Here is a 14114-nt window from a genome sequence, read left to right on the forward strand (position 1 = left end):
GTCACTTAAGTCTTTCTCCACAATTGGAGATAATTGCCCACTCCAGAATGAACAAACCTGGCAACCGCTCGGTAATCCGAGCATCCAGTGTGGGACAGTTTATCAGCCATGTTGGGTCGTCTGTCACAGCCCACAGCCCCTGCTTTGTTCCTGTCCCTCCCACCCCTCTTCATCCCCTCTCTACATCTCATACACACTATATCACATGACAGGGTTACCCAGCAACTGTGAGTTAGTTAGCCCTCTTGACTGGGCTTGTTAGTGAGTGCTCTTACTGCCCAGGGATTAAAGACATTAAGTGTAAGATGAACTGGCCTGTTTACTCTCCCTGTTACTGGGTTATTATGAAATTATAGCCAAGGACACTTCATGAATGGTTTGCATCACTGGGAGAAAGTGAAGAAAGAGAGGGATTGTGGGTGGAGGCTCTTGAGGGGGCATGAATGAACGAGCCAACACTACATTTAACAAACAAGGAACAGAGGAGTTCTTTGCTCCAAGAAGTAACAGTTACAGATTGGGGCTTTAATGATGCTTAGATGGTATTGATGAAATGCAAACTGTCTCTCCTCGGCCAGCATGTTTACATTAACGTTTTAGTCATTTAAGCAGACGTTTTTAACCAATGTGACTTACAATAAGTATTTTGTCAAGAGTAAGTGAACTGACTGTATGTCACCAAGGCCTTCTATAAGAACAGCAATAGTCACAGCTCTGGAACAAGGAGGAGGTTGGTTTGCGAGAGGTTGGTGAGCAGCAAGGTCTGAATCTGATGCCGGGCTGCTATTGGACGCCAGGGTGTGAAGGAGCAGGGTCACATGGGAGAATTAGCTTGTTGTTGAATTTAGGTACCATGTTGTCCTCTTACCTGTATGACTATCTTCTCCTTTGGCCCAGGGCCGGGTTGCCAGGTCCACTCCTTGGTTATTGCTCCATCTGGGTCACATGTGAGTCCACCACTCTGATCCCACACTGCTGTGATAGTCCCCCTGCAGAGACAGACAGGAAGTGATATTATAGCACACAGGAAGTGATATTATAGAACACAAAAAGCTCCATATTTGCCTCACTGATAAATGTCATTATCGTCAGTAAGCACATCTTCATTAGTAGTGTGACTTTACCTGGATGTGTGGGTGGCAGTGCCATGTCCAAATGCGGTGATGCTGGCCAGGATAACTGGGCAGGGGTTGTCACTGAACACGTTGGTGTAGCACCCTCCACACAGCACACCGGAGTGGCTTTGGCACACTGCTATGTGACCAGAGGGGTAGCTAGGGGGTCAGGGGTCAAGGGTTAGCTGGTCAGGGATTTGTAATTCTACATTACATTACAATTGTTTAGTTGATGCTTTTGTCCCGAGCAGCTTACAATCATTTCATTCAAGAGTAGCAAAACATGAAAGCAATAGGTGCTTAAGAGGGAGGAGCCTGGTCGTACTTCTTGAAGAGGTGAGTTTTGAGCCTGTGGTGAATGGTAAACGGACTGCACTTATATAGTGCTCTTATCCAAAGCGCTTTACAATGGCCTCTCATTCACCCATTCACACACCAATGGTGAGAGCTGCCGTGCAAGGTGCTAACCTGCTCATTGGGAGCAATTTGGGGTTCAGTGTCTTGCCCAAGGACACTTCGACATGTGGACAGGAGGAGGCGGGATTCGAACCACCGACCCTACAATCATTGGACAACCCGCTCTACCACTGAGCCACAGCCGCCCCATGAAAGATGGGCAATGACTGTGCTGTCCTGACGTCAGTGGGCAGTTCATTCCACCACTACGGGGCCACGACAGAGAAGAGCCATGACCGTGTCGATCAACCACAGGGGCCATAGAATGACAGGGCAACCAATCGCCCCGAGGTAGCAGAGCGTAGTGGTCGGGGGGGGGGGTGTTGTAGGACTCGACAATGGTATTATGGAATGATTAATTGCTATTTACCTCACAAAAAAATGGTTGACCTCAGGAAATTATGCAGAGGTCTTTAGAATAGGCAAGGCAAGGCGAGTTTATTTGTATAGCACATTTCAGCAACAAGGCAATTCAAAGCTTTACATGAGACATTAAAAGCATCAAGACAAAGTGCGGCCTACTATTACTGATGAATAAGGATACTATATGAAGGAGGAGCCATCGTTGATCCTGTAGTGTAGTTTGTGCTGGGAGGGGTCCTCCTGCTTCACCTCAGGCATCTGAGGCAGACGGTTACCCAGAGCGAAGGGAGCGACTGGCCAGGCCTTGCCCACTGCCCTCCTGTGTCTAACGTGGGACTTGACCTCTCCATAGTGACGCAGTATGGGAGGCTTGTTCCGGCCCTGCTCCGCTTGCTGTACTGCTTGAGCTTTTCTGTGGTGGATGAACGGATGTTGTACGTGCTTAAATGGATACGCTCACAACCAGAGAATCAGTCAGTAATATCAAGATAAGGATGGTGGTGTTATAAAATGAGACACGGTTAAATAAACACACATCGGTATCCTGGCCAGCTGCAGTCTCTCCACAGCCCACTGACACAGAGTGATCCACTGAGGCTCATCAGGCATGGGCTCCTCTGGCTGGACAAGCCAACCTGGACAACGCAAACCATGACATTCAACTGGCACAGCACAGGCCTCTAATGGATTATTATAATGGGAACTCTGACACAGAAGCAGCTAAAGTTATAGATATTAGAAGGTATGTAAGGTTGTGCATACCTTGCTCTTTGCCGGTTTGTGAGGAGATGGAGAAACTAATAGTTGTGGGAAGGTGAACTGCTGAAAGGTAAGAATTTAAAAACAAAAGCTTCAAGGACTTGTTGGTGTTTCTAAATGGTAATTTATCCTGGCAGTTCAAGCATAATTCATTGAGATGATAATACAGGAGGCCAGACAGTGACTAAATGATTGACCATAAAATTGTCATATGGAGAATTGATTAACAGATTAATCATCTCCAGTAAACTAATCCTACCCCTATTGTCTTGTAACCAAAGACGCCCTCTTAAAACGTCGTCAGAAGTGACTTAAGAGGTCTTCAATCTTTAATGGCCATTTTTATTACTTCTCCCTGGTTTGGAGTGGCTACAGAAAGGCTGCTGGATTGTGATAGTGTTTGTGAATGTGAGATATTGATATAGCCTATCTGGTCTCGAGGCAAGCTATTGCGTAGGCCTACGGTCCGGAAATGTTACCGTAACTTAGTTATCTAACCTTTGTTTGCGTTGGCAACGGATTTCTTTCTCACATTCGACTGTTCTTGTGTGTTTCTTTCAGTTGCGATCTTTTCGGATATAGATGCCCTCTTGTTAGGTCTTTTCTGTCTATGGACCCCCATCTGTCGAGTCTCGTCCGTGGAACTCCGGGACCTTCGCGGCTCCGCGCCCCCGCCGACACCAAACGGCCAAGACTGTTTCTCATGAACCGCCCCAGCAGTTACATCCTTCCACGAGTAATTCAGAACATTCACAAGTCCGTGGGGAATACATCCATGCTCGCTCCACTCATATTGTAAAAGAAGTTCACCCAATTCGCTCAGCAACTGAGGGGCCACACGCTTGTATGCATCCATTGAGTTGATGTCGTCTCGTCCGTCCACTTGTCCGACCCGCAGTGCGCCGTGGACATCAGGTTTACCACATTTTTCACTTTGTACTGTAAGTTTACTCTCGTCCCTTTTTACTTCTTTGTGGTCATCTGCACATTCACTCCCACTTTGTAGTTTACTGTTCATAGCATTTCACAAAAATGAAGAGTAACATTAATTCGTTATATCTTATTTCAAATATATAAAACGTAATCAATGAGACACTCAATTTACCTTTTTATGGTTGCTGGCATGTGCGCGCCTTCATTTACCAGATCAAAGTGAAGGTGAGTAAGTATTCTAGAGCGCTTCGTTCGATCTTGTCTTGTTGGCTGGTGATATGAAATTATGTTTAGGTTATATTACGATCAGGTGAACAATACAATGATTTCCTCGTTACCAACCTGGTCAAAGAAGTACAGTGGTCCAGGTGTAAAATATCCGGTAACAGGTGAGGCCATCATTAGATTAAAAGATAGACCATTTTAATTATAAGTTATTCCACAAAAAGGGATTGGGAAATAGCATGTTGAAGATAAAACATTAAATAAATAAATAAAATAAAACTACATTCCGAATCAATGACGCGCTTTTAGGATCAGATTTGACTCGGTAGATCTACCCTTCCATTCATCTACTCTAATACGCTGCTGTGAATGTGACCTTTATCCCTTTCAGTTTGCCTAGGCTTGTTGCTTGGATACACTGCGCTGTGCACGTCTCCAAACGCGCCCATTACGCACCATAAATTATCAACTCACAGCAACAATCTGAAAGCATCTCAATGACAATTCTAACCACCAAAGTCCCCAAATAGACTGGAGTCGAGCGCTTCATAATGACACCGTAGTTTGTGGCACAAGCTGTCCCAAGTGCGCAGAGCGCGCAGTAACTTGACATATAGCCTACAGACGAAGACTAATTGGATGAAAATTATGCGCAGAGAAAGTGGTTACTAGCATGCATTGTCCTTCACGGTGCTCTTACCGAGGACACGAGGAGTCTGGGTCTTTTAAGTCCTTTCTGTACAGACCTAGGGGCTACTCTCTTCAGTAATGCAAATTGGTTGAACTGCAGGGCCGCTATCATTTGAGCGTTATGCGCTTTGCGCACGCATCAGTGCCTTGGCTGAAAGGCGAGGCTGCAGGGCTCTCTCTCTCTCTGCTCAGGTAAAACTGTAGCAGAGTGAGATTGTCTTATAGCCCATTATTGGCTCAGCAGCTGCCTCGATCACATTTTCGGATGTGGCCACTGGAGGCTCCCAGCAGCTTATGCGTCACTTCATCTCAGTTGCCGATCATGGCGGAGCTTAAGGTACAGCATGAAGTAAAGCCCGAAGTTCTCAGTGGGGACGTCGAGAACGAGGAGAGGGATGAGACGGAGTCTTCTAAATCAGCCAAGAAAAAGAGAAGAAAAAAGAAGAAGAAGCGGGCTGCTGCTTTAGGTAAGAAGCATGACAGCGCGGGCAGAAACGGCAGAGAACAGAGCGCAATACTGTGCCCCGATGGGTCTAGAGAAAAGATCACCAACCATGCGGGAAAGAGACCTTTCAACCTGTCAGAGAGCGAGGGGGCTCCGGAATCCTGTCCCAACCCTGGAAGTGAGAGGCTGCTGCAGAAGGACCAGGATGGAGATGTCCCATCTCTGAACGGGTTGTGTTTGATTCACTGTGATGGAATGTTATCTGTTCAGAAATATAGGGAATGACAGATGCTTTGCACCATGTGCTTTGACAACCCATGACTGGTCACCAGTCTAAAACTGTGTCACAGTGTGTCATTTTGTGTTATAGCTAAGAGCAAAAAACTTACTCTGGAGAATGAGACAGGAAAAAAAGATTGCAGGCAAAACTTGATATGTTTACCTAATTTTAAGACAATATAAAATGCGGACCTGCTCCTCTGAGAAGGTTATCTGTTGTCCATAGGTGTGTTTTCAGGGCGCTAGATGCCATAATGCTGCAAGGTATATATGCCCTTGGGAATATTGATTCCCAAGTTATATAATCAAATTATGCATGCTCTTTGCCAAGTTCTGATCACAGTGGAGGCACTTTCTCAAAATGACTCAGAATGATGAACAGTTGACACTCTGTGTGTGTGTGAGGGTGCATTTGTAATGGTAAATGGTACCATACATTTGTGTGTGTGTTTGTGTGTGTGTTTGTGTGTGTGTGTGTGTGCAAATGCGCGTGCATGTGTTGTGAGTGTGTGTGTGCGCACACGTGCATGTGTTGTGTGTGTGTGCGCGTGCGTGTGTGTGTGTGTGCGTGTGTGTGTGTGTGTGTGTGTGTGTGTACATGCACGTGCGTGCGTGTGTGTGACTTTGCAGCAGGGACGAATGGGGCTGGAGGGGATGGAGACACCGGAGGTGTTGGGGATGTGATGAAACAGTTGGAACAGCAAACTCTGGAGGACAAGGAGAAGGAGGAAGATGGAGAAGAAGGTACAGTATGGCCAGCCCCCAATCCTCCCAGGTCCTATTAAATTTCAACACCATTAGCATCAGCACCATCTGGGTCACTCAGTAGTCGTCATGCCGACCCCCAGTCCCCCAAAAATGTACTTAAGCCCCGTTAACTGCGACATGGCTGTGAACTTGTTGTCAGTTAAGCACTGGAAAATTAGCCTGAGCAGCGTTATGTGAGTATTACTCCAAGCATACTAACACCAAGCATACTAACACCTTTCGACAGACGGAGAAGATGCTGAGAACTCCGCAGGAAAAAAGAAAAAGAAGAAGAAGAAAAAGAAAGCATGTGAGTTTCTTTACAGTTTTTTTTTTTTGGGGTCAGTTTTTTTGCTTTGCAGAATGTTCCAGCACCGTAAATCCTATAGACAGTGAAGCTATTTGAGGTGGGCTTTTTCTCTTTTTAGTTTTCTTATCATCATCATTGAGCAAATTTCAAACAACATATTGAAATTTCCTTATGAGTTAAGCAGTGCTAAACCTTTGTAAGCCTATTTCATTGTTAAAGAGGGCGTTAGAGAATTAGAAATGGTGCAGAGAGCACAGACCCCTGCCCATGAGTGCATTTCATGGTTCTGTGAGCACAAGTGCGTGCGAGCAGAATATCTTTGGTATTGCTGCATTTGTTAGTCCAACCCCCCCCCCCCTCCACTTCCCCCCATTGACAATGAATGGGGGTAATTTTTCGCTCCTCAGTCCAAAAAATTAATAGAGGTGAATGGGCGGCTCAGTGGCGCCCTCCTCAGGTTGGATCCACTTTAAGGAGGCCCATGCTACATGCCTCTTCTAAGCTTTATGAAAATCGCTCTGGTAGTTTTTGCATAATCCTGCAAACAAACCAACCAATAAAAAAATTAATTAATAAATACACGCCACCAAAAACATTACCTTTTGCCCTGCGCTTTCGCTGGGGCGGAGGTAAATATAATCTACGCAATACCAGACTATGACTACACCTGTGCTGAAGATTGTGTTGGTCCACCCTGTGCAAAAGCCGTAAGTAGTGTGAAAGAATGTATTGAGCATCTCCAGAGGCTAACTCCTGTCCTCCTCTCCCTCTCTCTCTCTATCTGGGCCACAGTGAAGGGACAGACTGACCCCCCCACAGTCCCTATTTGTGAGCTCTTTCCCAGTGGAGTTTTCCCAAAGGGCGAAGAATGTGAATATCCCCCATCTAAAGATGGGTACGCCATTTCTAAACAGTCTCTCACACCGAGCGCTGCTCAGATCCAAGATCAGAGTGACATACCCAACTCTGTTTCTACAGGCTTCCTTGATTTAGAATCCTTCCCATTGTAACGCTTCATGAAACTGAGTAGATTCAACACACTTTACTCTGACACCTGTGACAACCAAGCTTCATCAAATGACTCTTCTCAAACTGCACACACAGTCGGATACCACACACCCATTAGAAACATTTGCATAATGATAAAGTAACCAATCCGCTCTCTCTCTCTGTGGTTCGTCCCGCCCCCGTCAGGCGCAGCGCGGCGTGGCGTGCCACCCATGAGGAGAAGCGGGCGCTGGACAAGGCCAACGAAGAGATGTGGAACGACTTCCGGCAGGCGGCCGAGGCCCACCGACAGGTCCGCCACTACGTGAGGAGCTGGATCAGACCTGGCTTGACCATGATCGACATCTGGTGAGGCTCCCTCTGGCCCTGGTCTCCCTCTGGCCCTGGTGAGGCTCCCTCTGGCCCTGGTCTCACTCTGGCCCTGGTGAGGCTCCCTCTGGCCCTGGTCTCACTCTGGCCCTGGTCTCACTCTGGCCCTGGTCTCACTCTGGCCCTGGTCTCCCTCTGGCCCTGGTCTCACTCTGGCCCTGGTCTCCCTCTGGCCCTGGTCTCACTCTGGCCCTGGTGAGGCTCCCTCTGGCCCTGGTCTCCCTCTGGCCCTGGTGAGGCTCCCTCTGGCCCTGGTCTCCCTCTGGCCCTGGTGAGACTCCCTCTGGCCCTGGTGAGACTCCTTCTGGCCCTGGTGAGACTCCCTCTGGCCCTGGTGAGGCTCCCTCTGGCCCTGGTGAGACTCCCTCTGGCCCTGGTCTCCCTCTGGCCCTGGTGAGGCTCCCTCTGGCCCTGGTGAGGCTCCCTCTGGCCCTGGTCTCCCTCTGGCCCTGGTGAGGCTCCCTCTGGCCCTGGTGAGGCTCCTTCTGGCCCTGGTCTCACTCTGGCCCTGGTGAGACTCCCTCTGGCCCTGGTGAGGCTCCCTCTGGCCCTGGTGAGGCTCCTTCTGGCCCTGGTCTCACTCTGGCCCTGGTGAGACTCCCTCTGGCCCTGGTGAGGCTCCCTCTGGCCCTGGTGAGGCTCCTTCTGGCCCTGGTCTCACTCTGGCCCTGGTCTCCCTCTGGCCCTGGTCTCACTCTGGCCCTGGTCTCCCTCTGGCCCTGGTGAGGCTCCTTCTGGCCCTGGTCACCCCACTGTCCTCAGCTGTCACTCACTGCAGCGAATTCCTGCTGTGGTTTTTCACCATCATCGCCAGAAATGGCCCAAAATTGTTTTTTTTTAAAGATATTTTTAAGGCATTTCTGCTTTATTAGGATAGGACAGTGTAGGTGACAGACAGGAAAGGTGGGAGAGAGAGAGAGAGAGAGAGGAAGACATGCAGTAAAGGGCGTGGGCCGGATTTGAACTCACGCCGCTGCAGAAAGGACTAGCCTTTACATGGTAAGTGCCCCAGCCCATTGAGCAACCCCCAAAATTGTTTTTGATGTAGATTTTGGACAGTTGGGGAGCTATAAAGCTAGATTTTTCAAATCAGCCGGGTATTTGGGTGACTGTGTGTGTATTTCACTTACTTGGCTGCAGTAACGAAGCTGGCGAGTTGTAACAGCTCTGTCCCTTTGCTGCTCTCCAAAGGCGACGATAAACAGGTTGTGTAATAAACAGGTTGTCAGAGCTGCTGACCTTGTTGTCCCTGTTGTTGTCCCTGTCTGCTGTCCCCCGGCGTGTCAGTGAGAGGCTGGAGGACTGCTCCAGGAGACTGATCAAAGAGAACGGGCTGAGGGCGGGGCTGGCCTTCCCCACCGGCTGCTCCATCAACCACTGTGCCGCCCACTACACCCCCAACGCAGGGGACCCCACCGTCCTGCAGTACGACGACGTCTGCAAGATGGACTTTGGCACGCACATTAACGGTCAGCACCGTCGTGACCTGCTTGTGCTTGAAGTTGTTTATAGTTACATAATAGGCTATATGCACAACTCCAGTACTTCCTGAAATTAGACATGCTTCTCTATTTCCTGTCCTACACTATTGGATGAAGTGATTAATCAGGTGTGCCTGACTGCAGCACAATGATCAGGCACACCTGAATAATCATTTCATCCAATAGTGTAAGACAGGAAATGGAGAAGCATGACTAATTTATGGAAGTTCTGTGTATTGTGCATATAGCCCATTACCTGTTGGGGATAAGTATACTTTATTCCGTAGCCTGGGATATGCATGTATTTATTTATTGACAAAATGCATGGTAAAATGTGATTGCATATTTTATCACATTTATTGTGATAGTTATAATAGTTAATAATCTGCCGATATAATTCCTTGTAAATCTCATCTTAAACTGGACTGTAAAATAAGGCTTTACTGTTTTACTACAGGACTGCGACCTCTGCATGGCTAGGCAGTAAGATAGCAGAGTGCCCAGCGCTAGAACATAATATCGGAGTAGGCCCACATATCTGGCAAATGTCAGCATATTGAAGCGACACCCTATCCCCACACAGAAGACAAATGGTTTGTCTTTCAGGTCGAATCATTGACTGTGCCTTCACCGTCACCTTTAATCCAAAGTATGACAGGCTACTGGAGGCTGTGAGAGATGCTACAAACACAGGCATCAAGGTAAGCCCCACTCAGTTTCCTCTGCTCTCTTCTTTATGCTAGCTTTAAATGGCACGCATTTACCCCGGGATGTACAGTAACCATGATAACTCACACTCCTGTGGTCTGTTGGTGAAGGATAATGGTCTTTACTCACGTTATAGTAAAGCGTTTTCTGGCCCAGTGTGCAGGAATTGATGTGCGTCTGTGTGACGTGGGGGAGAGCATTCAGGAAGTCATGGAGTCCTATGAGGTGGAGATAGATGGGAAAACGTACCAAGGTACCGCAACAGACACTCATGCCTCTTCCATTCCATTTCAGAGATTCAATATTTTCAGATTGTGTATAATGTGAATAATGGAACAACCTGCCCCTCCATGCCAGATCCTCCCAGACCCCTTGGGTTTTTAAAAATCCTCCCTAAAGACCCTCCTTTTCTCCCTGGCGTTTTAACCAGTCTGTGCCCAAGCCTGGTTCATGTTCAGTGTCTGTATTGTTTTGCTGTTATTTCCTTGTTTTGATGAGAAATGTTTTTACCCAGGACCCACCTTTCGGTGGTCGTCGTTTTCAAACCTTTATTTTGACTTTAGTTTGAGCACAGAGGTTTCCCTCATTTTCAGGGTTGACGAGTTCACAACACACAAACAAAAATGCATACAAAATCAATTAAAGCAATCAAATCAATTAAAACAATTACAAGAAGAATAAATATGCTCTAAAAATACATTTTGATTTGATTTGATTTGAATGTTGTATTTTTTCTTCTTTAGTGAAGCCAATCAGGAATCTCAACGGCCACTCTATTGGGCCGTACAGGATCCACTCTGGCAAGACTGTTCCCATCGTCAAGGGGGGAGAAGCCACTAAGATGGAGGTCGGTAGACAGATTCTTTTGCAACATTTTTGTCAAATGCGCTGCAGAAGTACAGCAGTACATTTTTAAAAATCATGTTACATTATGTAATGGCCTAGAAAAAGAATCCAATCTTCTCTTTTAATCTCTTTATCAGTGCAAATCAAATAGTCTTTTTCAAACGTTTGACCTTGACTATGAATAAAATTGTATGTTACGTGTAATTGGAAGAGCTCACAGCTGGTTAGGGTTACGCTCCAACGCCTCCTTTGTCACCCTGTTCAGTTACACCTTTAACTAAATTACCCGCCGCATCAAGTAGCAACACTTGTTGAAACTCCAGCTTTTAATGGCACTCTAGGAGCATGGAATCGGCACTCAGAGTCAATGACGGGGCAGTTAACACTCCTAACCTCTACCTGCCTGTCTGCCCCGGCTTTGACCACACCACCAGGGACAAAACTACAGTATCGCCATCTCACAGCACGACCGGCGGCCACTTCCCCCATCTTCCTGGCCCTCACAGCTGCAATGCCTAACTCTGTTTGGGCAGAATTGAACATTTTAATTGTCAATTTGCTGAGTGTGACAGTTCCAGGGAAGCAGGAGGAGTTGCTGATGTGGCATCTCTCACGGTTGTATTTTTAGCTGGAGTGTTGGGAGTGTAACAGGGCCATTACCCTCTGCATGAGCAGAGCGCAGCGGTGGAGTGGCAGCTGGGTGTGCCGCTGGGCTGCCACCACTCTGACTGATTATCGGTGCAGAGAAGAAGGTGTCGCAGTGTTATCAGCTAATAACACAGGGACTCCAACCGCTGTCATCAACTGATAGAGGACCCTGACCAGTAGTTAGCAGGAGAGTGTGTGGGTGTGCAAGGACACTACAATAGACACACACCGCCAATAAATTTTATTCAGCCACTGACATGTGAGTAATTAGTTCAGTTTACCTCCAAGTGCTGGAGGGAAATCCTCCACTAGGGACAGGCATTCAATGACCTTCATTGACATTTCTCACCCTGTTGTGTCCTTGTCATAACTGCCTTGTACACTTTCTTGTACAAGACTATCTTTAATTTGGCTTTATGTCTTGTAAAAATAAATATGAAGAGGTTTTACAGTGTCCGTTTCCTCCGCCCCGTGACAGGAAGGCGAGGTGTACGCCATCGAGACGTTTGGGAGCACGGGGAGGGGTGCGGTCTATGACGACATGGAGTGTTCACATTACATGAAGAACTTCAACATTGGACATGTGCCAATAAGGTCAGCGCAGCTCACCTTAACCAGCTTCACTGTCGATGTGTGATTTACGGTGCTGAATACTAATTCTGTTCATTATTGGGTCACATTATTGGGTCACAATGTCCCTTACTATCAAAGACCCTCTAAGCACACTTGCACTAAATTACCTCGGTACGGGAGTTTGTGGAAAACACATTGCTTGCTCTTTGGACCCCGACTATGAGACCAAGCAGGACTTCAACTACCATACATATTAAGTATTATGAGGATCGTACTTCTTAAGCACCAATTGTATTTTTAGTTTGCTACTCTTGCACTTTGCTACTCTTGCACTTGCCTTTAGCACTAGATTATGCTCTTAGACACTTGTTTTGAAAGAAGATGTACTTTTGAGTTCTGGTTAGTAGTAGTACACTGACTTCCTATGTTAAAAGCAATTATTGCTATATGCTATACTGCTATATGACTGTTCTCTCCATCTCTCTGCCCTGCTGCAGACTCCCCAGGGCTAAGCATCTGCTGAATGTGATCAATGAGAATTTTGGCACCTTGGCGTTTTGCAGACGCTGGTTGGACCGCAAGGGAGAGAGTAAGTACCTCATGGCCCTGAAGAACCTATGTGACCTTGGCATCATCAACCCCCACCCCCCTCTGTGTGACATCAAGGGCAGCTACACAGCCCAGTATGAGCACACCATCCTACTCAGGCCCACCTGCAGGGAGGTAGTGAGCCGGGGTGATGACTACTGAGCATGCTCCAAACTCAAGGCCGACCAGGAAGAATGTGACAGTTCAGGAAATGTGTATGACCTCCTCTCTAGACTGAAAACAATATGCAATATTGCTCTGACCTAGTTTATGTTGCTTGAGTCCTTCCTTTAGACATGTGTTTGAGCAAGAGCAAGAGACAGGTGTCATGGCAGTAGCTTACCTTTTTTTTTTTAAGGATCAAGCCAAGAAATAAGCAAAAAAACTGTAATTGTGTCATTTTATTTATTATCTCCAAGCTGTTTTGCTTTTAGAATGAATACAATATGCAAAATTGCTCACAAGGTTTTGGTGAACGCTGCAATATATTTATTCTTCAATTCCTTGATAAGAGCCTTTGGAAGTATATGAAAGCATTTCTAATTTATTTTGAAATTTTGTAAGAAATAAATTAATACAAATCTGAGTATGTATTCCTGTATTCATATTTACAATGGCAATTTTCCCCAAAATGTAGCTTGGCAGTGAAATGATATGCAGTGAAATGTATGTCCAAGTTTTAACCAAAAGAGGGCAGTATTATAACATAGATGTACATGTGCCCCATGACATGTGCCTTCCAAAAGCTTTTCAAGCAAGGTTACTAATTGCCCCTTGAACACAACTCTGCAGATATGGACAGAATCTTTTCATATAGTGTCATCATTATCCATATCAGAACATTATTATACCCAATTTAGAACATGAGTAGTTTCCATGCTTCTGCAAATGCATAGGCTACAATCTACAAAGGCATGCAGATCACATGGCATTTAAATACGTCTCATAGTGAATGTATGCATCCCAGATCTTTGCTCCGCTCTCTAAATTCCAGCCCATTTATGTCTGTCGAAGTCTTTGGGACGAGGACATTGTTGATGATGTCACAGCTAAGGAATGCATCATGTCTCCGTCTCTCCCCAGCTCCTCAGAGACATCAGTCAGGACTATTCTTAACTGGGTCTGGGTCAAATATGTCCTGTGCTGCCGTGTACTCCAGATCGGATACACAGTGACGTCAATTAATACCCTTGCTTTTTAAAAAATATTTATTTTGGGGTTAGCAGGTTGCCAGCTAATGAGCAGAGCCGGGTTCATCTGCGGTGAGGTTCAGGTTCCTTCAGCTCAACACCTGATATGGAATGGTGTACAGGTGGGTCTTCTGAGGACACTTTGCTGTAGACATCATTGAGTCAAGTTAGACTCTAATGAACCTGACAAACATCCATCCATATAAGTACAGTAGAAGGGTTGAAGGAGGACGGGTGAAGTCAGATCACTTCCGACTGAGAGAGTCTCTGTCAGCCTGGCGCTGAGGTCCAGAGCACAGAGAGATGGATGTGTTGTGCTCTTGTCAGGGGCCTGGCAGGCGAGCGGTAGAGCACAGAGAGATGGATGTGTTGTGTTCTCGT

At 46.6% G+C, this 14114-nt stretch overlaps 1 protein-coding gene across 1 annotated transcript; it reads left to right on the forward strand.

The window, feature by feature from the left end:
• Positions 1-4806: 4806 nt before the first annotated feature.
• LOC311321139 (methionine aminopeptidase 2-like) lies at positions 4807-12705 on the forward strand (the record flags this gene model as incomplete). The annotated part of the gene is made up of 11 exons (XM_084453057.1): positions 4807-5008; positions 5896-6009; positions 6260-6322; positions 7115-7217; positions 7517-7678; positions 8987-9168; positions 9787-9881; positions 10045-10141; positions 10632-10735; positions 11861-11976; positions 12453-12705. 11 exons carry the CDS (start codon positions 4807-4809, stop codon positions 12703-12705), a joined length of 1491 nt encoding a protein of 496 aa, XP_084309183.1.
• Between the last annotated feature and the right edge of the window lie 1409 nt (positions 12706-14114).

This window comes from Borostomias antarcticus, assembly GCF_949987555.1.
Source record: "Borostomias antarcticus genome assembly, chromosome: 18".
Lineage (NCBI taxonomy): Eukaryota > Metazoa > Chordata > Actinopteri > Stomiiformes > Stomiidae > Borostomias > Borostomias antarcticus.